The 24,970-nt window shown below is 43.1% G+C and overlaps 1 protein-coding gene across 1 annotated transcript in view; it reads right to left on the reverse strand.

The window, feature by feature from the left end:
• Nucleotides 1–24,970, reverse strand: part of LOC112236362 (attractin) — a 210,999-nt gene that overhangs the window by 115,464 nt on the left and 70,565 nt on the right. Inside the window, 5 exon segments of the mRNA XM_042330405.1 lie at nucleotides 3,042–3,223; nucleotides 4,891–5,029; nucleotides 5,231–5,352; nucleotides 16,715–16,938; nucleotides 17,312–17,396. Of these exon segments, the coding sequence (XP_042186339.1) occupies nucleotides 3,042–3,223; nucleotides 4,891–5,029; nucleotides 5,231–5,352; nucleotides 16,715–16,938; nucleotides 17,312–17,396 (752 nt within the window).

The following is a 24,970-nucleotide window of genomic DNA, read 5'->3' on the forward strand; positions in this document are numbered from 1 at the left end:
TACATAAGGATATATGAATGAGTGATGGTACAGAGCAGCATAGGCAAGATACAGTAGCTGATATCGAGTACAGTATATACATATGAGATGAGTATGTAAACAAAGTGGCATAGTTAAAGTGGCTAGTGATACATGTATTACATAAGGATGCAGTCGATGATATAGAGTACAGTATATACGTATGCATATGAGATGAATAATGTAGGGTAAGTAACATTATATAAGGTAGCATTGTTTATATATTTACATCATTTCCCATCAATTCCCATTATTAAAGTGGCTGGAGTTGAGTCAGTGTCATTGTCAGTGTGTTGGCAGCAGCCACTCAATGTTAGTGGTGGCTGTTTAACAGTCTGATGGCCTTGAGATAGAAGCTGTTTTTCAGTCTCTCGGTCCCAGCTTTGATGCACCTGTACTGACCTCGCCTTCTGGATGATAGCGGGGTGAACAGGCAGTGGCTCGGGTGATTGATGTCCTTGATAATCTTTATGGCCTTCCTGTAACATCGGGTGGTGTAGGTGTCCTGGAGGGCAGGTAGTTTGCCCCGGTGATGCGTTGTGCAGACCTCACTACCCTCTGGAGAGCCTTACGGTTGAGGGCGGAGCAGTTGCCGTACCAGGCGGTGATACAGCCCGCCAGGATGCTCTCGATTGTGCATCTGTAGAAGTTTGTGAGTGCTTTTGGTGACAAGCCGAATTTCTTCAGCCTCCTGAGGTTGAAGAGGCGCTGCTGCGCCTTCTTCACGATGCTGTCTGTGTGAGTGGACCAATTCAGTTTGTCTGTGATGTGTATGCCGAGGAACTTAAAACTTGCTACCCTCTCCACTACTGTTCCATCGATGTGGATGGGGGTGTTCCCTCTGCTGTTTCCTGAAGTCCACAATCATCTCCTTAGTTTTGTTGACGTTGAGTGTGAGGTTATTTTCCTGACACCACACTCAGAGGGCCCTCACCTCCTCCCTGTAGGCCGTCTCGTCGTTGTTGGTAATTAAGCCTACCATTGTTGTGTCGTCCGCAAACTTGATGATTGAGTTGGAGGCGTGCGTGGCCACGCAGTCGTGGGTGAACAGGGAGTACAGGAGAGGGCTCAGAACGCACCCTTGTGGGGCCCCAGTGTTGAGGATCAGCGGGGTGGAGATGTTGTTACCTACCCTCACCACCTGGGGGCGGCCGTCAGGAAGTCCAGGACCCAGTTGCCTCGGGCGGGGTCGAGACCCAGGGTCTCGAGCTTAATGACGAGTTTGGAGGGTACTATGGTGTTAACCTTTTTTTCCGGATGGTTAACTAACTGTAGAGGTCCTCAGGTGGTTAATTAACTTCTTTGGGATAGGGGGCAGCATTTTCACTTTTGAATTAATAGCGTGCCCAGAGTGAACTGCCTCCTACTCTGTCCCAGATGCTAATATATGCATATTATTAGTAGTATTGTATAGAAAACACTCTGAAGTTTCTAAAACTGTTTGAATGATGTCTGTGAGTATAACAGAACTCATATGGCAGGCGAAAACCTGAGAAAAATCCAACCAGAAAGTGGGAGGTTTATAGTTTTTCAAAGCTTGGACTACCGAATACACATTGAGATATGGATAAAGTTGCAATTCCTACGGCTTCCACTAGATGTCAACCGTCTTTCGAAACTTGAATGAGGATTCTACTATAAAGGAGGGGCTCATGAGACCTCTTTGAGTCAGTGGTCTGGCAGCGAGCCTTGGTCTCATGACGCGCGCTCCCGACAGAGTTAACTCTCATTCCAGTGCTTTTCTGAAGACAAAGGAATTCTCCGGTTGGAACATTATTGATGTTTTACGTTAAAAACATCCAAAAGATTGTTTCCATACATCGTTTGACATGTTTCTAAAGGACTGTAACGGAACTTTTCAAGTTTTTGTCTGGATGAAGTGCCTGCGCCTCAAGATGGATTACTGGGCTGAACACGCTAACAACAAGTGGCTATTTGGACATAAATGATGGAACAAATCAGTCATTTGCCTTCTGATGAAGATCATCAAAGGTAAGTGAATATTTATGGTGTTGATTCTAACTTTGTTGATTCCAAAATATTCCTCTGGCTGTTTTGGGTTCTGAGCGCCGTTCTCAGATTATGCTTTTTCCGTCAAGTTTTTAAAAAATCTGTTTGAGTATTTCTGCAAAATCAACGGATGTTTTGGAATCAAAACAGTTCTGCACGTAAGGCGCCAATGAGATTTTTGGATATAAATAGGCACATTATCGAACAAAACATACATGTATTGTGTAACATGATGTCGTATGAGTGTCATCTGATGAAGATCATCAAAGGTTAGTGATTAATGTTATCTATATTTCTGCTTTTTGTGACTCCAATCTTTGGCTGGAAAAATGGCTGTGTTTTTTATCTGAGATTTTGAGTGAGATTTTGAGTGAAAACCTCCTTCCATCAGCAAGGGCATTGAAGATGAAACGTGGCTGGGTCTTTCAGCATGACAATGATCCCAAACACACCGCCCGGGCAATGAAGGAGTGGCTTCGTAAGAAGCATTTCAAGCATTTCAAGGTCCTGGAGTGGCCTAGCCAGTCTCCAGATCTCAACCCCATAGAAAATCTTTGGAGGGAGTTGAAAGTCCATGTTGCCCAGCAACAGCCCCAAAACATCACTGCTCTAGAGGAATGGGCCAAAATACCAGCAACAGTGTGTGAAAACCTTGTGAAGACTTACAGAAAACATTTGATCTCTGTCATTGCCAACAAAGGGTATATAACAAATTATTGAAATAAACTTTTGTTATTGACCAAATACTTATTTTCCACCATAGTTTGCAAATAAATTAATAAAAAAATCCTACAATGTGATTTTCTGGATTTTTTCTCTCATTTTGTCTGTCATAGTTGAAGTGTACCTATGATGAAAATTACAGGCCTCTCTCATCTTTTAAGTGGGAGAACTTGCACAATTGGTGGCTGACTAAATACTTTTTTGCCCCACTGTATGTTCTAATATATTGTAACTACAGTGACCTTTCTATATATGTTGTAATATATTGGAACTATAGTGACCTTGCTCACCAGAACGTTCATGATCTGCAGCTCTTTAAGGACGAAGTCCACCTCCTTCTGATTGGTCAACGAGGCCAGGACGGCGTTGTGACCCCGACAGGTCAGCTTGGCGTTGTCGTACGAGTCCTTTGCTGTGATGAACTTCAGACACGAGTTACCCACCAGGTGCCAACTCTCACCACAAATATTCTCTGGAGGGAGAAAGATACATTTTGATATATTATAAAGAGAGATAGATGTCTATAGAAAGAAAGGTTCTCTGTAAGAAGAACAGGACAGGACCGTTAAAGGGAAACCTTGTGGATTTTGTCAATGAGGCCCTTCATCTAGTTCCCCAGTCAGATGAACTCATGGATACCATGTTCATGTCTCTGTGTCCAGTATGAAGGAAGTTACAAGTAGTTTTGCGAGCCAATGCTAACTAGCGTTAGCACAATGACTGGAAGTCATTCCCAGAGGACTGGCCACCCCACATAGCCTGGTTCCTCTCTAGGTTTCTTCCAATGTTTTGGCCTTTCTAGGGAGTTTTTCCTAGCCACCGTGCTTCTACACCTGCATTGCTTGCTGTTTGGGGTCTTAGGCTGGGTTTCTGTACAGCACTTTGAGATATCAGCTGATGTACGAAATGCTTCATAAATACATTTGATTTGGAGTCTATGGGTATCTACTAGCATGACTATGGGGAAGTAGATTAAGGCCCTCATTGCCAACATCCCAAAGTATCCCTTTAAAACATCTAACAACTTATCAGGGCAACATACACATCTGTAGAAAAAAAATCTACCATTTTCTATGGTACAGTGCCTTCAGAAAGTATTCATACCCCTTAATTTATTCCACATTTTGTTGTGTTACAGATTTAATTCAAAATGGATTAAATAAATACAAAAGCTCACCCATCTACACACAATACCCCATAATGACAAAGTGAAAACATGTTTTTAGAAATGTTTGCACATTTATTGAAATCTAAATACCAAATTTACATCAGCATTCACACCTGAGTCAATACTTTTTAAAATCACCTTTGGCAGTGATTACAGCTGTGAGACTTTCTGTGTAAGTAAAAAATGGCATTATGGGGTAGAGTGTAAATCAGGGACACAAAACAGTAACACAACAACATTTTGAAAAAGTCAAGGAGTGTGAATAGTTTCTGAAGGCTCTGTCTGTAAATGGAGGACACATCTAAGAAAATCAGGAATCCCTGATTAATTCATTAGGAAGTATCACATCCCTGCACAGCACAGTATACTGTTAAACACTAGCAAACCAGTACAGCTTTGATGAGAGATGTACAGTACTATACAGACAAGGTTTTGTATTACCAGGTAGAGAGATACACTTCTGGTTTCTTACCAGGCAGAGAGATACACTTCTGGTTTCTTACCAGGCAGAGATACACACTTCTGGTTTCTTACCAGGCAGAGATACACACTTCTGGTTTCTTACCAGGCAGAGAGATACACTTCTGGTTTATTACCAGGCAGAGAGATACACTTCTGGTTTCTTACCAGGCAGAGAGATACACTTCTGGTTTCTTACCAGGCAGAGAGATACACTTCTGGTTTATTACCAGGCAGAGAGATACACTTCTGGTTTATTACCAGGCAGAGAGATACACTTCTGGTTTATTACCAGGTAGAGATATATACTTCTGGTTTCTTACCAGGCAGAGAGATACACTTCTGGTTTATTACCAGGTAGAGATATATACTTCTGGTTTCTTACCAGGCAGAAAGATTCTCTACCTGGTAAGAAACCAGAAGTGTGATACACTTCTGGTTCCTGGGTTCTCACCAGTTGTTTTCTAGGTTACCAGGTAAACATATACACTTCTGTTTTTTGGGGTTCGCACCTGGTAGAGCGATGCACTCCTGGTTTCGAGGTTCCCACTGGCAGTTCTGGTCCACCCCACAGCTCTTACAGCTGGTCTTCTTGTTGCAGACATATGACGGGTTGTCTTTAGGACAGACATCATACTCCACTATGGCCCCCTGGGATAGGAAGACATGTCATACATATTAATAACACAAGTATTTCCTGCTTTCTCCGTCCTGATTCCAGGAACCTTCCCATTTCTGAAAACCCTGGGAATTTACTGGAATTCTGCAACAAAGAGACATTGTGTAAAGTCCATGTAATCTACATGTCCTATAATGTAATGATAATGAGTGCAGCCCATTGGCCATTCTTACCGTGACAGCCGTACAGTTGGAGCTCACGGAGACACACTGAACAGCACACCACTGGCAGCCGTTAGTATTGGCTGTACAGCTGTAGCAGTCCGTGTACTGGTCACAACGATCGTTGTCAACATCTACGATACAACCAGAAAGTCATATTTAGTACAGTTGTAGTATAGTTACAGTACATGTACAGTATCCGTACAGTAGTAGTATGCGTATATTATTCATACAGTATTAGTATAGTATTGGTATTCATACATAAATTCATACTGTATTAGTAAAGTATTAATACATGATTCATACAGTACCAGTATTAATACATGATTCATACAGTACCAGTATTAATACATGATTCATACAGTACCGGTATTAACACATGATTCATACAGTATTAGTAACGTATCAGTATTAATAAATGATTCGTACAGTATTAGTATTCATACATGATTCATACAGTATTAGTAAAGTATCAGTATTAATACATGATTCATACAGTATTAGTATTAGATGATTCGTACAGTATTAGTATTCATACATGATTCGTACAGTATTAGTATGCATACATGATTCATAGAGTATTAGTATTTATACATGATTAGTACAGTATTAGCATTAATACATGATTCGTATAGTATTAGTAAAGTATCAGTATTAATACATGATTCATACAGTATTAGTATTAATACATGATTCGTATAGTATTAGTAAAGTATCAGTATTAATACATGATTCATACAGTATTAGTATTAATACATGATTCGTATAGTATTAGTAAAGTATCAGTATTAATACATGATTCATACAGTATTAGTATTCATACATGATTCGTACAGTATTAGTATTCATACATGATTCGTACAGTATTAGTATGCATACATGATTCGTACAGTATTAGTATTCACACATGATTCATACAGTATTAGTATTCATACATGATTAGTACAGTATTAGTAAAGTATCAGTATTAATACATGATTCATACAGTATTAGTATTCATACATGATTCGTACAGTATTAGTATAGTAGTAGTATTGGCTGTACAGCTGGTCATTGGTCATGATCGTTGTCAACATCCACAATAAAATGTCTCCAGTCATTTTATTACATTTACTGTTGAAACACGATATCCCAAGTATAAATACAGTAAAGTACACACAAATGGTAAAAAAATGCAATGTAGTGATTTTTAGACAACTAAAAAGGAGCAGGGCATTCAAGTTGTTGGTCTGATGGAAACTCGAGATATCAGCCTCCATCTTGCTTGAGGAACGATAGATAAAAGAGGAAGCCCCCCCCTTAATGCTGATTGGCTGACAGCCGTGGTATATCAGACCACGGGTTTGACAAAACATACATTTTTACTGTTCGAATTGTGTTGGTAACCAGTTTATAATAGCGATAAGGCACCTCGGGGAGTTGTGGTATATGGTCAATATACCACGGCTAAGGGCTGTTGCGTCGTGCATAAGAACAGCCCTTAGCCGTGGTATATTGTTCATACACCACACCCCCTCAGGCCTATTGCTTAATTAGACATGATCAGTTCTAGGGCATTGCTGCCTGACTTTTGGAGTCCTGTGTTAGATGTGTGTGAAAGATATTCAGGATGCAGTTTTCATCTCCAACCCCAGAAAATGAGTCTGCCAACGGGGAAATAGAGGAGATTACTGCAGCCGTGACAACACGACACCGAACCAAACTCAGCATATTAGAAGACCCAGCTGGAGAGCTAGTCTGAAGTAATGTCCTGAACACACACAGACATGTACGCACACAGAGAGACACATACCTCCAGAAAACACACAGATGAAACTGTGCAAGAGGATGGCCCAGACACTGGACTGCACTGTACACACAGACAGATATACTGTACTGCACACACAGACAGACAGATGTACTGCACACACAGACAGATGTACTGCACTGTACACACCAACAGATATACTGTACACACAGACAAATGTACTGCAATGTACAGTCGTGGCCAAAAGTTTTGAGAACGACACAACTATTAGTTTTCACAAAGTCTGCTGCCTCAGTTTGTATGATGGCAATTTGCATATACTCCAGAATGTTATGAAGAGTGATCAGATGAATTGCAATTAATTGCAAAGTCCCTCTTTGCCATGCAAATGAACTGAAAAAAACCTTTCCACTGCCACAAAAGGACCAGCTGACATCATGTCAGTGGAGAGAATCACTCTCCACTGAGAGTTAACACAGGTGTCGGATCATTCTCTCGTGCCAGAGGATGGCCCAGACAGATGTACTGCACTGTAGACACAAACAGATGTACTGCACTGTAGACACAAACAGATGTACTGCACTGTAGACACAAACAGATGTACTGCACTGTACAGTCGTGGCGACAAGTTTTGAGAATGACACAACTATTAAGTTTTCACAAAGTCTGCAATTTGCATATACTCCAGAATGTTATGAAGAGTGATTAGATGAATTGCAATTAATTGCAAAGTCCCTATTTGCCACGCAAATGAACTGAATCCCAAAAAACATTTCCACTGCATTTCAGCCCTGTCACAAAAGGACCAGCTGACATCATGTTAGTGATTTTCTCATTAACACAGGTGTCGGTGTTGACGAGGACAAGGCTGGAGATCACTCTGTCATGCTGATTGAGTTTGAATAACAGACTGGAAGCTTCAAAAGGAGGGTGGTGCTTGGAATCATTGTTCTTCCTCTGTCAACCATAGTTACCTGCAAGGAAACATGTGCCGTCATCATTGCTTTGCACAAAAAGGGCTTCACAGGCAAGGATATTGCTGCCAGTAAGATTGCACCTAAATCAACTATTCATTGGATCATCAAGAACATCAAGGAGAGTGGTTCAATTGTTGTGCAGAAGGCTTCAGGGCACCCAAGAAAGTCCAGCAAGCGCCAGGATCGTCTCCTAAAGTTGATTCAGCTGTGGGATCGGGGCACCACCAATACAGAGCTTGCTCAGGAATGGCAGCAGGCAGGTGTGAGTGCATCTGCATGCACAGTGAGGCAAAGACTTTTGGAGGATGGCCTGGTATCAAGAAGGGCAGCAAAGAAGCCACTTCTCTCCAGGAAAAACATCAGGGACAGACTGATATTCTGCAAAAGGTACAGGGATTGGACTGCTGAAGACTGGGCACTCTGATGAATCCCCTTTCTGTTTGTTTAGGGCATCAGGAAAAAAAGCTTGCCTGGAGAAGACCAGGTGAGCGCTACCATCAGTCCTGTGTCATGCCAACAGTAAAGCATCCTGAGACCATTCATGTGTGGGGTTGCTTCTCAGCCAAGAGAGTGGGCTCACTCACAATTTTTCCTAAACACAGCCATGAATAAAGAATGGTACTAACACATCCTTCGAGAGAAACTTCTCCGAACCATCCAGGAACAGTTTGGTGACGAACAATGCCTTTTCCAGCATGATTGAGCACCTTGCCATAAGGCAAAAGTGATAACTAAGTGGATCAGGGAACAAAACATCGATATTTTGGGTTCATGGCCAGGAAACTCCCCAGACCTTAATCCCATTGAGAACTTGTGGTCAATCCTCAAGAGGCGGGTGGATAAACAAAAACCCCAAAATTCTGACAGACTCCATGCATTGATCATGCAAGAATAGGCTGCCATCAGTCAAGATGTGGCCAAGAAGTTAAATGACAGCATGCCAGGGCAGATTGCAGAGGTCTTGAAAAAGAAGGGTCAACACTGCAAATATTGACTCTGCATCAACTTCATGTAATTGTCAATAAAAGCCTTTGACACTTATGAAATGTTTGTAATTATACTTCAGTATTCCATAGTAACACCTGACAAAAATATCTAAAGACACATTCTCAAACCTTTTGGCCATGACTGTACACACAGATGTCAAGCAAAGAGGCACTGAGTTTGAAGGTAGGCCTTGAAATACATCCACAGGTACACCTCCAATTGACTCAAATGACGTCAATTCGCGTATCAGCAGCTTCTAAAGCCATGACATTTTCTAGAATTTTCCAAGCTGTTTAAAGGTACAGTCAACTTAGTGTATGTTAACTTCTGACCCACTGGAATTGTGATAAAGTGAATTATAAGTGAAATAATCTGTCTGTAAACAATTGTTGGAAAAATGACTTTCAATGACTTCGTCATGTACAAAGTAGATGTCCTAACCAACTTGCCAAAACTATAGTTTGTTAACAAAAAATGTGTTGAGTGGTTGAAAAATGAGTTTTAATGACTCCAATCTAAGTGTATGAAAACTTCAGACTTCAACTGTAGATATACTGCACTGTACACACAGATAGATATACTGCACTGCACACACAGATGGATATACTGCACTGTACACACAGATAGATATACTGCACTGTACACACAGATAGATATACTGCACTGTACACACAGATATATATACTGCACTGTACACACAGATAGATATACTGCACTGCACACACAGATGGATATACTGCACTGTACACACAGATAGATATACTGCACTGTACACACAGATAGATATACTGCACTGTACACACAGATATATATACTGCACTGTACACACAGATATATATACTGCACTGTACACACACAGATACAATGCATTAAAAAAAGATTCCTTATTTACATAACTATTCAGACTCTTTGCTATGAGAGTTGAAATTGAGTTCAGGTGCATCCTGTTTCCATTGATCATCCTTGAGGTGTTTCTACAACTTGATTGGAGTCCACCTGTGTTAAATTCAATTGATTGGACATGATTTGGAAAGGCACACACCTGTCTATATAAGGTCCCACAGTTGACAGTGAATGTCAGAGCAAAACCCAAGTAATGAGGTTAAAGGAATGGTCCGTAGAGCTCAGAGACAGGATTGTGTTGAGGCACAGATCTTGGGAAGGGTACCAAAACATTTCTGCAGTATGGAAGGTCCCCAAGAACACAGTGGCCTCCATCATTCTTAAATGGGAGAAGTTAGGAACCACCAAAACTCTTCCTAGAACTAGCCGCCCGGCCAAACTGAACATTTGGCGGAGAAGGGCCTTGGTCAGGGAGGTGGCAAAGAACCCGATGGTCACTCACACAGAGCTCCAGAGATCCTCTAAGGAGATGGGAGAACCTTCCAGAAGAACAACCATCTCTGCAGCACTCCACCAATCAGGCCTTTATTGCCAGATGGAACCCACTCCTCAGTAAAAGGCACGACTGCCAGCTTGGAGTTTGCCAAAAAAGCTCCTAAAGAACAGACCGTGAGAAACAAGATTCTCTGGTCTGATGAAACCAAGATTGAACTCTTTGGCCCGAATGTCAAGCGTCATGTCTGGAGGAAACCTGGCACCATCTCTACAGGGAAGAATGCTGGTGGCAGAATCATGCTGTGGGGATGTTTTTCAGTGCCTGGGACTTGGAGACTAGTCAGGATCGAGGGAAAGATGAACGGAGCAAAGTACAGAAAGATAATTGATGAAAATATTGCACCATACTGCAGCATCCCTCATGCTTGCCACGGTATGATGCAACCTTTAAATGAAGACCCACTGTATACTAACAGATATGAAGATACTAACAAGGCGTTCTCATTGGACCGCATGCTGCTTTGTATTCAGATAAGGATGGGATGGCACACCTGTCAGGTCCTATGTTCAATATGTCAGACAGAATGGACCTGGTTATCAGAGGGATAGCTTGTTGATTTGAGGCATGAAGTTTGTTAGATAGCCTGGTCCCAAATCTGGTTGAAGTTGGTTCTAGCCTGGTCCCAGATCTGGTTGAAGTTGGTTCTAGCCTGGTCCCAGATCTGGTTGAAGCCTGGTTCTAGCCTGGTCCCAGATCTGGTTGAAGCCTGGTTCTAGCCTGGTCCCAGATCTGGTTGAAGCCTGGTTCTAGCCTGGTCCCAGATCTGGTTGAAGCCTGGTTCTAGCCTGGTCCCAGATCTGGTTGAAGCCTGGTTCTAGCCTGGTCCCAGATCTGGTTGAAGCCTGGTTCTAGCCTGGTCCCAGATCTGGTTGAAGTTGGTTCTAGCCTGGTCCCAGATCTGGTTGAAGTTGGTTCTAGTCTGGTCTCAGATCTGGTTGTGTATCTTGCCAACTCCTATGGTCATTGTGTGAAATATGTGACCCGTTTCAGGAAACCAGGCATCTGTCACGAGTCCCTACTTTACAGGAGCGCCATTTGAACCTACACTTTATTTTTTAATCAAAATGTGTTGTTTGGCAGAAATGCCTTCTGGGACGTGAACTTTCATGTGCCTTAATAACAAAATGCCTTCTGGGACGTGAACTTTCATGTGCCTTAATAACAAAATGCCTTCTGGGACGTGAACTTTCATGTGCCTTAATAACAAAACGTGTATGCCATCTGTAAATACGAATAAAATGGTCAAATTATGAGCCAAGTTGGTTAAGTTATTGAAAAAGTTGGCAACTTTCCAGCTAGCTATGATTGGCTGAGATAATGAGTGGGCTGGACATGCAGAGATAATTTCTGATTGGTCTGCCATGTAGCACACCTCTGTCTATAATAGGTGCTGGTCAGTATCTGTAGGTAATCCTTTCTAACACTGCTTTTCTGAATGACATCACGTAGTAGAACTACATCAGTGTTGCTCTCCACTTTCTAGAAGACATCACATAGTAGAACTACATCAGTGTTGCTCTCCACTTTCTGGAAGACATCACGTAGTAGAACTACATCAGTGTTGCTCTCCACTTTCTGGAAGACATCACATAGTAGAACTACATCAGTGTTGCTCTCCACTTTCTGGAAGACATCACATAGTAGAACTACATCAGTGTTGCTCTCCACTTTCTAGAAGACATCACATAGTAGAACTACATCAGTGTTGCTCTCCACTTTCTGGAAGACATCACGTAGTAGAACTACATCAGTGTTGCTCTCCACTTTCTGGAAGACATCACATAGTAGAACTACATCAGTGTTGCTCTCCACTTTCTAGAAGACATCACGTAGTAGAACTACATCAGTGTTGCTCTCCACTTTCTAGAAGACATCACATAGTAGAACTACATCAGTGTTGCTCTCCACTTTCTAGAAGACATCACGTAGTAGAACTACATCAGTGTTGCTCTCCACTTTCTAGAAGACATCACATAGTAGAACTACATCAGTGTTGCTCTCCACTTTCTAGAAGACATCACATAGTAGAACTACATCAGTGTTGCTCTCTTCAAACTAAAGGCAACACGGCATCCGTGACAGAGAGGGAGAAGTGTCCACCATGTAAACGGGTAATAGAGTCTATCTAGCTACATTTTCAGATGTTACAACTTTCTAATTTAGTCAGAAAGTCATTTTGATTTTAAGTTAAAGTTAGAGAAAGGGGGGTTCCTAGTCAGTTGTACAACTGAATGCCTTCAACTGAAATGTGTCTTCCATGTTTAACCCAACCCCTCTGAATCAGAGAGGTGTGTCTTCCACATTTAACCCAACCCCTCTGAATCAGAGAGGTGTGTCTTCCACATTTAACCCAACCCCTCTGAATCAGAGAGGTGTGTCTTCCACATTTAACCCAACCCCTCTGAATCAGAGAGATGTGTCTTCCACATTTATCCCAACCCCTCTGAATCAGAGAGATGTGTCTTCCACATTTAACCCAACCCCTCTGAATCAGAGAGATGTGTCTTCCACGTTTATCCCAACCCCTCTGAATCAGAGAGATGTGTCTTCCACATTTATCCCAACCCCTCTGAATCAGAGAGATGTGTCTTCCACATTTATCCCAACCCCTCTGAATCAGAGAGGTGTGTCTTCCACGTTTAACCCAACCCCTCTGAATCAGAGAGATGTGTCTTCCACATTTATCCCAACCCCTCTGAATCAGAGAGATGTGTCTTCCACATTTATCCCAACCCCTCTGAATCAGAGAGGTGTGTCTTCCACATTTAACCCAACCCCTCTGAATCAGAGAGGTGTGTCTTCCACATTTAACCCAACCCCTCTGAATCAGAGAGATGTGTCTTCCACATTTATCCCAACCCCTCTGAATCAGAGAGGTGTGTCTTCCACGTTTAACCCAACCCCTCTGAATCAGAGAGATGTGTCTTCCACATTTAACCCAACCCCTCTGAATCAGAGAGGTGTGTCTTCCACATTTAACCCAACCCCTCTGAATCAGAGAGGTGTGTCTTCCACATTTAACCCAACCCCTCTGAATCAGAGAGGTGTGTCTTCCACATTTAACCCAACCCCTCTGAATCAGAGAGGTGTGTCTTCCACATTTAACCCAACCCCTCTGAATCAGAGAGGTGTGTCTTCCACATTTAACCCAACCCCTCTGAATCAGAGAGGTGTGTCTTCCACATTTATCCCAACCCCTCTGAATCAGAGAGGTGTGTCTTCCATGTTTAACCCAACACCTCTGAATCAGAGGTGTGTCTTCCATGTTTAACCCAACCCCTCTGAATCAGAGAGGTGTGTCTTCCACGTTTAACCCAACCCCTCTGAATCAGAGAGGTGTGTCTTCCATGTTTAACCCAACCCCTCTGAATCAGAGAGGTGTGTCTTCCATGTTTAACCCAACCCCTCTGAATCAGAGAGGTGTGTCTTCCATGTTTAACCCAACCCTCTGAATCAGAGAGGTGTGTCTTCCATGTTTAACCCAACCCCTCTGAATCAGAGAGGTGTGTCTTCCACGTTTATCCCAACCCCTCTGAATCAGAGAGATGTGTCTTCCACGTTTATCCCAACCCCTCTGAATCAGAGAGATGTGTCTTCCACGTTTAACCCAACCCCTCTGAATCAGAGAGGTGTGTCTTCCACATTTAACCCAACCCCTCTGAATCAGAGAGGTGTGTCTTCCACATTTAACCCAACCCCTCTGAATCAGAGAGGTGTGTCTTCCACATTTAACCCAACCCCTCTGAATCAGAGAGGTGTGTCTTCCACATTTATCCCAACCCCTCTGAATCAGAGAGATGTGTCTTCCACATTTATCCCAACCCCTCTGAATCAGAGAGATGTGTCTTCCATGTTTAACCCAACCCCTCTGAATCAGAGAGATGTGTCTTCCACATTTAACCCAACCCCTCTGAATCAGAGAGATGTGTCTTCCATGTTTAACCCAACCCCTCTGAATCAGAGAGGTGTGTCTTCCACATTTATCCCAACCCCTCTGAATCAGAGAGATGTGTCTTCCACATTTAACCCAACCCCTCTGAATCAGAGAGGTGTGTCTTCCACGTTTAACCCAACCCCTCTGAATCAGAGAGGTGTGTCTTCCACATTTAACCCAACCCCTCTGAATCAGAGAGGTGTGTCTTCCACATTTAACCCAACCCCTCTGAATCAGAGAGGTGTGTCTTCCATGTTTAACCCAACCCCTCTGAATCAGAGAGGTGTGTCTTCCACATTTAACCCAACCCCTCTGAATCAGAGAGGTGTGTCTTCCATGTTTAACCCAACCCCTCTGAATCAGAGAGATGTGTCTTCCATGTTTAACCCAACCCCTCTGAATCAGAGAGGTGTGTCTTCCACATTTAACCCAACCCCTCTGAATCAGAGAGATGTGTCTTCCATGTTTATCCCAACCCCTCTGAATCAGAGAGGTGTGTCTTCCATGTTTAACCCAACCCCTCTGAATCAGAGAGATGTGTCTTCCATGTTTAACCCAACCCCTCTGAATCAGAGAGGTGTGTCTTCCACATTTAACCCAACCCCTCTGAATCAGAGAGGTGTGTCTTCCATGTTTAACCCAACCCCTCTGAATCAGAGAGATGTGTCTTCCACGTTTATCCCAACCCCTCTGAATCAGAGAGATGTGTCTTCCACATTTAACCCAACCCCTCTGAATCAGAGAGGTGTGTCTTCCACATTTAACCCAACCCCTCTGAATCAGAGAGGTGTGTCTGAAGGGGGGGGGGGCTGCCATAATCGACATCCACGTCTTCGGCGCCCTGGCGAAAGGGCCTTGCTCAGGGGCAGAACGACAGATTTGTACCTTGTCAGCTCTGGGATTCGATCCAGCAACCTTTCGGTTACTAGCTAGCTAACGTTAGCTGGTTGGTTAGCTAGCTAACATTACATGTTTGATCTGTGTAGTAATATTATTCATCTCAGAGCCATTTGTATTGCTAGTTATAGCCTAATGCTAGTTATATCCTAATGTTAGTTAGCTAACATTGAACCTGGTTAGTTTAGCTACCTGCAGATTCATGCAGGGCAGTAACATTACGAGTTGGGATTATTGTTTAGCTAGCTAGATACATGTCTAAACAAAAGACTCCACTATGCAACTAATCATTTCAATAGAATGTTTGTCACTGCGACAACTGTCGATAGCCAGAGCAAATTTACCAGCTACGTCTATCTGATTTCAGAGCACTCTTGTCTAAATGTGGCAGAGCGCAGAATAACTGACGAATTTAGCAACGCTCAACACCCGTTGAATATGGCCGGTGTCAGTAGAAGTTGGCAAAAAAGCGTAATTAAATTGTTGCCAGCAGCACAGTTAGTCACCAACGCTCTGGATAACATGAAAACAGCCTAACCAGCTCTACTAGGGAGAGTAATATGGTCAGAGAGCTGTTCTCTCATTTGTGTCTGGAAGTAGCTAGCAGCTAGCCAACGTTAGCCAGTTAGCTTGGGTGCTTGACTGCTGTTGTTGTTAGGGCAGAATGCTCGGATCAACCCTGCTCCTCGGCCAGAGCCTCCAGTGTGAACGCTCGGATCAACCCTACTCCTCAGCCAGAGCCTCCAGTGTGGCTCTGAACACTGGGATCAACCCTACTCCTCAGCCAGAGCCTCCAGTGTGGCTCTGAATGCTGGGATCAATCCTGCTCCTCAGCCAGAGCGTCCAGTGTGGCTCTGAACACTGGGATCAACCCTACTCCTCAGCCAGAGCCTCCAGTGTGGCTCTGAATGCTGGGATCAACCCTGCTCCTCAGCCAGAGCGTCCAGTGTGGCTCTGAACACTGGGATCAACCCTACTCCTCAGCCAGAGCGTCCAGTGTGAGCGCTGGGATCAACCCTACTCCTCAGCCAGAGCGTCCAGTGTGGCTCTGAACACTGGGATCAACCCTACTCCTCAGCCAGAGCCTCCAGTGTGGCTCTGAACACTCCGAGAGCCAAACGCTCTTAGCACACTCTGGCACTCCAGACTAAATTTACGAACACACCTGTAGTATAAACCAGCCTTAAGTGTTGAAATCTTTGGTTGTTTAGTACATGGCCTCACAGGTGAATCATGAAAGAGATGGGTGGGGCTAAAGCTTAAGAGGGTGTGAACAATGCTGAATGGGTGTAAACAAAGAACTCTCCAGTAGGTACCAAAATATTCAAGGGACATTTTCTCAAAAGTGAGGTTACAAGTTTATCAGCTTTCAAAGCAGAATTACTTTCCCATTGTTCCTCAAATGCAGTGTATGATATTCCATTTTGTAGCCCTGTAGCCCTACTTTTATCCAATGTATGAAACACCATTTCAAATGTTGATACATAAGACCAAATCGAGCCGGGTGGTCACATATGTGGAACTAGGCTAGTGGTTAGATAGACAGGTCACCTACATGTTCTGGTTCCACAGGAGGCCAGGGTGGTCTGCTCATCCAGGAATCCGGGGTTCGAGTCCCAGGGCAGGCAGGAGCCCAGGTTAGCATTCCAAACGCAGTGAACCCCCGGCCAGGCCGCTATACAGGTGGCAGCGCTAGGGGCGCTGGAGCAGCTGGCTGGCGTGTAGATCAGGACATCACTCAACAACAGACTGTTGAACCCCCCAAACACATACATCACACTGTAGGGGGGAGGGAGGGAGGAGTAGAAAGAAAGATAAGACACATGAAAGTACAGTAAGCTTACTCCCATAGACATAGTTCCCATAGACATAGTTCCCATAGACATAGTTCCCATAGACATAGTTCCCATAGACATAGTTCCCATAGACATAGTTCCCAAAGCTTTCTCCCCCCACCACTCCTGTATTTTGATGTGATATGTTTCTACAACCGTACAGCAATTCAGATTCCATTCACGTTTAGATGGAGTATTTGTCGGTTTCGGCTTCCAGAGCCACTTCGCCTCTAAACGGAACATGTCAGGTCCTTGGATTATAAGGTGTAATGTTGGGCTCCAATAGTCCATTACTATGTCTATGGGAATCTCTGTACCTGTCACTGTAGACGGCCGTGTGTCCGAACCGGTTGACATCATGGTAGAGGTCTGGTCTGGACAGCACTGACCACTCATCACATGCTGTTTAGAGAGAGAGAGAGACATGTTTATATTGACAAGTTTCTACATCCGCTTGTTGTTACATGATCTGACCAGCAATGTGATACAGTTAGACATGGTTAGACTGGGTTAGGGTTAAGATGGGTTAGGGTTAGACTGGGTTAGGGTTAAGATGGGTTAGGGTTAAGATGGGTTAGGGTTTAGACTGGGTTAGGGTTAAGATGGGTTAGGGTTAAGATGGGTTAGGGTTAAGGTGGGTTAGGGTTAAGATGCGTTAGGGTTTTTATTTATTTTTTATTTTATTTGACCTTTATTTAACCAGGCAAGAACAAATCCTTATTTTCAATGACGGCCTAGGAACAGTGGGTCAACTGCCTGTTCAGGGGCAGAACGACAGATTTGTACCTTGTCAGCTCGGGGGTTTGAACTCGCAACCGGTTACTAGTCACACGCTCTAACCACTAGGCTACCCTGCCACCCCAAGATGCGTTAGGGTTAAGATGTGTTAGGGTTAGTAACAGACATCTCAACATCAACTGTTCAGAGGAGACTGTGTGAATCAGGCCTTCATGGTTGAATTGCTCCAAAGAAACCACTACTAAAGGACCCCAATAATATGTTTCTTGGGCCAAGAAACACGAGCAATGGACATTAGATCAGTTGAAATCTGTCCTTTGGTCTGATGAGTCCAAATTTGAGATTTTTGGTTTGTGAGATGCAGAATAAGTGATTGGATGACCTATGCATGTGTATTTCCCATGATGAAGCATGGAGGAGGAGGTGTTATTGTGTGGGGGTGCATTGCTGGTGACACATTCTATGCTTTATTTAGAATTCAAGGCACACTTCACCAGCATGGCTAACACAGTATTCTACAGCGATACACCATCCCATCTGGTTTGCGCTTAGTGGGACTATCATTTGTTTTTCAACAGGACAATGACCCAACACACCTCCAGTCTGTATAAGGGGTATTTGACCAAGAAGGAGAGTGATGGAGTGCTGCATCACATGACCTGGCCTCCACAATCATCCGACCTCAACCCAATTGAGATGGTTTGGGATGTGTTGGACGGCAGAGTGAAGGAGGAGATTAGACTGAAGTTTAACCCCTAATAGGTTAGACTGGAGCACTGTGGGCAAAATGTGTTCAGGAGGGTTTAACCCCCTAATAGGTTAGACTGGAGCACTGTGGTCACAATGTGCTCAGGAGGGTTTAACCCCCTAATAGGTTAGACTGGAGCACTGTGGGCACAATGTGTTCAGGAGGGTTTAACCCCCTAATAGGTTAGACTGGAGCACTGTGGGCACAATGTGTTCAGGAGGGTTTAACCCCCTAATAGGTTAGACTGGAGCACTGTGGTCACAGTGTGCTCAGGAGGGTTTAACCCCCTAATAGGTTAGACTGGAGCACTGTGGTCACAATGTGCTCAGGAGGGTTTAACCCCCTAATAGGTTAGACTGGAGCACTGTGGTCACAATGTGCTCAGGAGGGTTTAACCCCCTAATAGGTTAGACTGGAGCACTGTGGTCACAATGTGCTCAGGAGGGTTTAACCCCCTAATAGGTTAGACTGGAGCACTGTGGTCACAATGTGCTCAGGAGGGTTTAACCCCCTAATAGGTTAGACTGGAGCACTGTGGTCACAATGTGCTCAGGAGGGTTTAACCCCCTAATAGGTTAGACTGGAGCACTGTGGTCACAATGTGCTCAGGAGGGTTTAACCCCCTAATAGGTTAGACTGGAGCACTGTGGTCACAATGTGCTCAGGAGGGTTTAACCCCCTAATAGGTTAGACTGGAGCACTGTGGTCACAATGTGCTCAGGAGGGTTTAACCCCCTAATAGGTTAGACTGGAGCACTGTGGTCACAGCGTGTTCAGGAGGGTTTAACCCCCTAATAGGTTAGACTGGAGCACTGTGGGCACAGCGTGTTCAGGAGGGTTTAACCCCCTAATAGGTTAGACTGGAGCACTGTGGTCACAGTGTGTTCAGGAGGGTTTAACCCCCTAATAGGTTAGACTGGAGCACTGTGGTCACAATGTGCTCAGGAGGGTTTAACCCCCTAATAGGTTAGACTGGAGCACTGTGGTCACAGTGTGTTCAGGAGGGTTTAACCCCCTAATAGGTTAGACTGGAGCACTGTGGTCACAATGTGTTCAGGAGGGTTTAACCCCCTAATAGGTTAGACTGGAGCACTGTGGTCACAATGTGCTCAGGAGGGTTTAACCCCCTAATAGGTTAGACTGGAGCACTGTGGGCACAATGTGTTCAGGAGGGTTTAACCCCCTAATAGGTTAGATTAGGGGTTGGATTCTGTTTAAGTGTCTGTTGTCTAAATGGTATATGGAGATGTTGACACATCCATGTACTAGTATAGTATAAGTAGTCTATGCCGAAGGACGAAGGCAGGAAGTGGGTACGGTGGAGAATAGGAGAGATCCGAGAATATCTCTGCTTAAAGATGAAACATGGTCAGTGGAATGTGGACGGTGATAAGTTTCCTGTTCTGGAGGAGAGCCTCAGGTTAGAAAAGCAGAGCGATGTTGGAACGTTGTTTGAATACGAGTTGAGTGTATTGGCAGTAGCAATAAGGAGAGAGGTTGGTTTAGGCCCTGTTGGGGCGGGGAACCGTGACAGATTATGTGGAAGTAGGAAGACCACTGAATATTTATGGTTATGTGTGTTGTCAACAGCAGTGATATTTTGAAGTGTGTCACTGGAAGGAGACATTAGGTCGTATTCTCCATAATAAATCGACAAACGCTTGTGATTTGGCTCAAATACAAGGTATCGGGTCCCGTGAACCAATTATAAGGCACCTATACCGTAACTACTCTCCGGGAAGTGAGTATCACGACCTGAAAAAGAGTTCAAATTGGCGTGAATTAGAGCCGTGTGTGAGGAGATATCAACCCCTGGACCCCGTCAGGCGACGGAATAACAACTACTGACGACCGACGGACCCGTAAAGAGGAAGAGAAGTTCAATAAACACAGAGATGAGAGGCGCGCGAGCATTCAGCTCGAATATGATGGAAAAATGTTGCAAACGGGATAAAATAGAGGACATGGCATCACCTTCAGTAAAATAATCCCATAGACATACATTCACACATCATACACATTGAAACCAGTCAGTCCATCATGTTACAATACACTAACAACACAGAGGACCCTAATACATTCACTAACAACACAGAGGACCCTAATACATTCACTAACAACACAGAGGACCCTAATACATCCACTAACAACATAGAGGACCCTAATACATACACTAACAACACAGAGGACCCTAATACATACACTAACAACACAGAGGACCCTAATACATTCACTAACACAGAGGACATGAATACATCCACTAACACAGAGGACATGAATACATACACTAACAACACAGGGGACCCTAATACATTCACTAACAACACAGAGGACCCTAATACATTCACTAACACAGAGGACCCTAATACATTCACTAACACAGAGGACATGAATACATCCACTAACAACACAGAGGACCCTAATACATCCACTAACAACACAGAGGACCCTAATACATCCACTAACACAGAGGACCCTAATACATACACTAACACAGAGGACCCTAATACATACACTAACAACACAGAGGACCCTAATACATCCACTAACACAGAGGACCCTAATACATCCACTAACAACACAGAGGACCCTAATACATTCACTCACAACGACCACTGTGCCAACTGCACTAGATACACTAACAACACAGAGGACATGAATACATTCACTAACAACACAGGGGACATTAATACATCCACTAACACAGAGGACCCTAATACATCCACTAACAACATAGAGGACCCTAATACATTCACTCACAACGACCACTGTGCCAACTGCACTAGATACACTAACAACACAGAGGACATGAATACATTCACTAACAACACAGGGGACATTAATACATCCACTAACACAGAGGACCCTAATACATCCACTAACAACATAGAGGACCCTAATACATTCACTAACAACATAGAGGACATGAATACATCCACTAACAACATAGAGGACATGAATACATACACTAACAACACAGAGGACATGAATACATCCACTAACACAGAGGACATGAATACATCCACTAACAACACAGGGGACATTAATACATCCACTAACAACACAGAGGACCCTAATACATCCACTAACAACATAGAGGACCCTAATACATCCACTAACACAGAGGACCCTAATACATCCACTAACAACACAGAGGACCCTAATACATCCACTAACACAGAGGACCCTAATACATCCACTAACAACATAGAGGACATGAATACATCCACTAACAACATAGAGGACCCTAATACATTCACTAACAACACAGAGGACATGAATACATCCACTAACAACACAGAGGACATGAATACATCCACTAACAACATAGAGGACCCTAATACATCCACTAACAACATAGAGGACATTAATACATTCACTCACAACGACCACTGCCAACTGCACTAGATCCACTAACAACACAGAGGACATGAATACATTCACTAACAACACAGAGGACATGAATACATTCACTAACAACACAGAGGACATGAATACATCCACTAACACAGAGGACATGAATACATACACTAACAACACAGGGGACATTAATACATCCACTAACAACAGAGGACATGAATACATCCACTAACAACACAGAGGACATGAATACATCCACTAACAACACAGAGGACATGAATACATCCACTAACCTAGAGGACATGAATACATCCACTAACACAGAGGACATGAATACATCCACTAACAACACAGAGGACATGAATACATCCACTAACAACACAGAGGACATGAATACATTCACTAACACAGAGGACATGAATACATCCACTAACACAGAGGACATGAATACATCCACTAACAACACAGAGGACATGAATACATCCACTAACAACACAGAGGACATGAATACATCCACTAACAACACAGAGGACATGAATACATCCACTAACACAGAGGACATGAATACATCCACTAACAACACAGAGGACATGAATACATCCACTAACAACACAGAGGACATGAATACATCCACTAACAACACAGGGGACATGAATACATTCACTAACACAGAGGACATGAATACATTCACTAACGTAGAGGACATGAATACATTCACTAACACAGAGGACATGAATACATTCACTAACGTAGAGGACATGAATACATTCACTAACGTAGAGGACATGAATACATTCACTAACGTAGAGGACATGAATACATTCACTAACGTAGAGGACATGAATACATTCACTAACACAGAGGACATGAATACATTCACTAACGTAGAGGACATGAATACATTCACTAACGTAGAGGACATGAATACATTCACTAACGTAGAGGACATGAATACATTCACTAACGTAGAGGACATGAATACATCCACTAACGTAGAGGACATGAATACATCCACTAACGTAGAGGACATGAATACATCCACTAACGTAGAGGACATGAATACATCCACTAACAACACAGAGGACACGAATACATTCACTAACGTAGAGGACATGAATACATCCACTAACGTAGAGGACATGAATACATTCACTAACGTAGAGGACATGAATACATTCACTAACACAGAGGACATGAATACATTCACTAACGTAGAGGACATGAATACATTCACTAACGTAGAGGACATGAATACATTCACTAACAACACAGAGGACATGAATACATTCACTAACACAGAGGACATGAATACATTCACTAACACAGAGGACATGAATACATTCACTAACAACACAGAGGACATGAATACATTCACTAACACAGAGGACATTAATACATCCACTAACAACACAGAGGACATGAATACATCCACTAACACAGAGGACATGAATACATCCACTAACAACACAGAGGACATGAATACATCCACTAACAACACAGAGGACATGAATACATTCACTAACGTAGAGGACATGAATACATCCACTAACACAGAGGACATGAATACATCCACTAACAACACAGAGGACATGAATACATCCACTAACAACACAGAGGACATGAATACATCCACTAACAACACAGAGGACATGAATACATCCACTAACAACACAGAGGACATGAATACATCCACTAACAACACAGAGGACATTAATACATTCACTAACCTAGAGGACATGAATACATCCACTAACCTAGAGGACATGAATACATCCACTAACAACACAGAGGACATGAATACATCCACTAACAACACAGAGGACATTAATACATCCACTAACAACACAGAGGACATTAATACATCCACTAACAACACAGGGGACATTAATACATCCACTAACAACACAGAGGACATGAATACATCCACTAACAACACAGAGGACATGAATACATCCACTAACAACACAGAGGACATGAATACATCCACTAACAACACAGAGGACATGAATACATCCACTAACAACACAGAGGACATGAATACATTCACTAACGTAGAGGACATGAATACATCCACTAACCTAGAGGACATGAATACATCCACTAACCTAGAGGACATGAATACATCCACTAACAACACAGAGGACATGAATACATCCACTAACAACACAGAGGACCCTAATACATCCACTAACAACACAGGGGACATTAATACATCCACTAACAACACAGAGGACATGAATACATCCACTAACAACACAGGGGACATTAATACATCCACTAACAACACAGAGGACCCTAATACATCCACTAACAACACAGGGGACATTAATACATCCACTAACAACACAGAGGACATGAATACATCCACTAACAACACAGGGGACATTAATACATCCACTAACAACACAGGGGACATTAATACATCCACTAACAACACAGGGGACATTAATACATCCACTAACAACACAGGGGACATTAATACATCCACTAACAACACAGAGGACATTAATACATCCACTAACAACACAGAGGACATTAATACATCCACTAACACAGGGGACATTAATACATCCACTAACAACACAGGGGACATGAATACATCCACTAACAACACAGAGGACATGAATACATCCACTAACACAGAGGACATTAATACATCCACTAACAACACAGAGGACATTAATACATCCACTAACAACACAGGGGACATTAATACATCCACTAACAACACAGGGGACATTAATACATCCACTAACGTAGAGGACATGAATACATCCACTAACAACACAGAGGACATTAATACATCCACTAACAACACAGAGGACATGAATACATCCACTAACAACACAGGGGACATTAATACATCCACTAACACAGAGGACATGAATACATCCACTAACAACACAGGGGACATTAATACATCCACTAACAACACAGAGGACATTAATACATCCACTAACAACACAGAGGACATTAATACATCCACTAACAACACAGAGGACATTAATACATCCACTAACGTAGAGGACATGAATACATCCACTAACGCAGAGGACACGAATACATTCACTAACGTAGAGGACATGAATACATCCACTAACGTAGAGGACATGAATACATTCACTAACGT

This window comes from Oncorhynchus tshawytscha, linkage group LG11 (assembly GCF_018296145.1).
Source record: "Oncorhynchus tshawytscha isolate Ot180627B linkage group LG11, Otsh_v2.0, whole genome shotgun sequence".
NCBI lineage: Eukaryota > Metazoa > Chordata > Actinopteri > Salmoniformes > Salmonidae > Oncorhynchus > Oncorhynchus tshawytscha.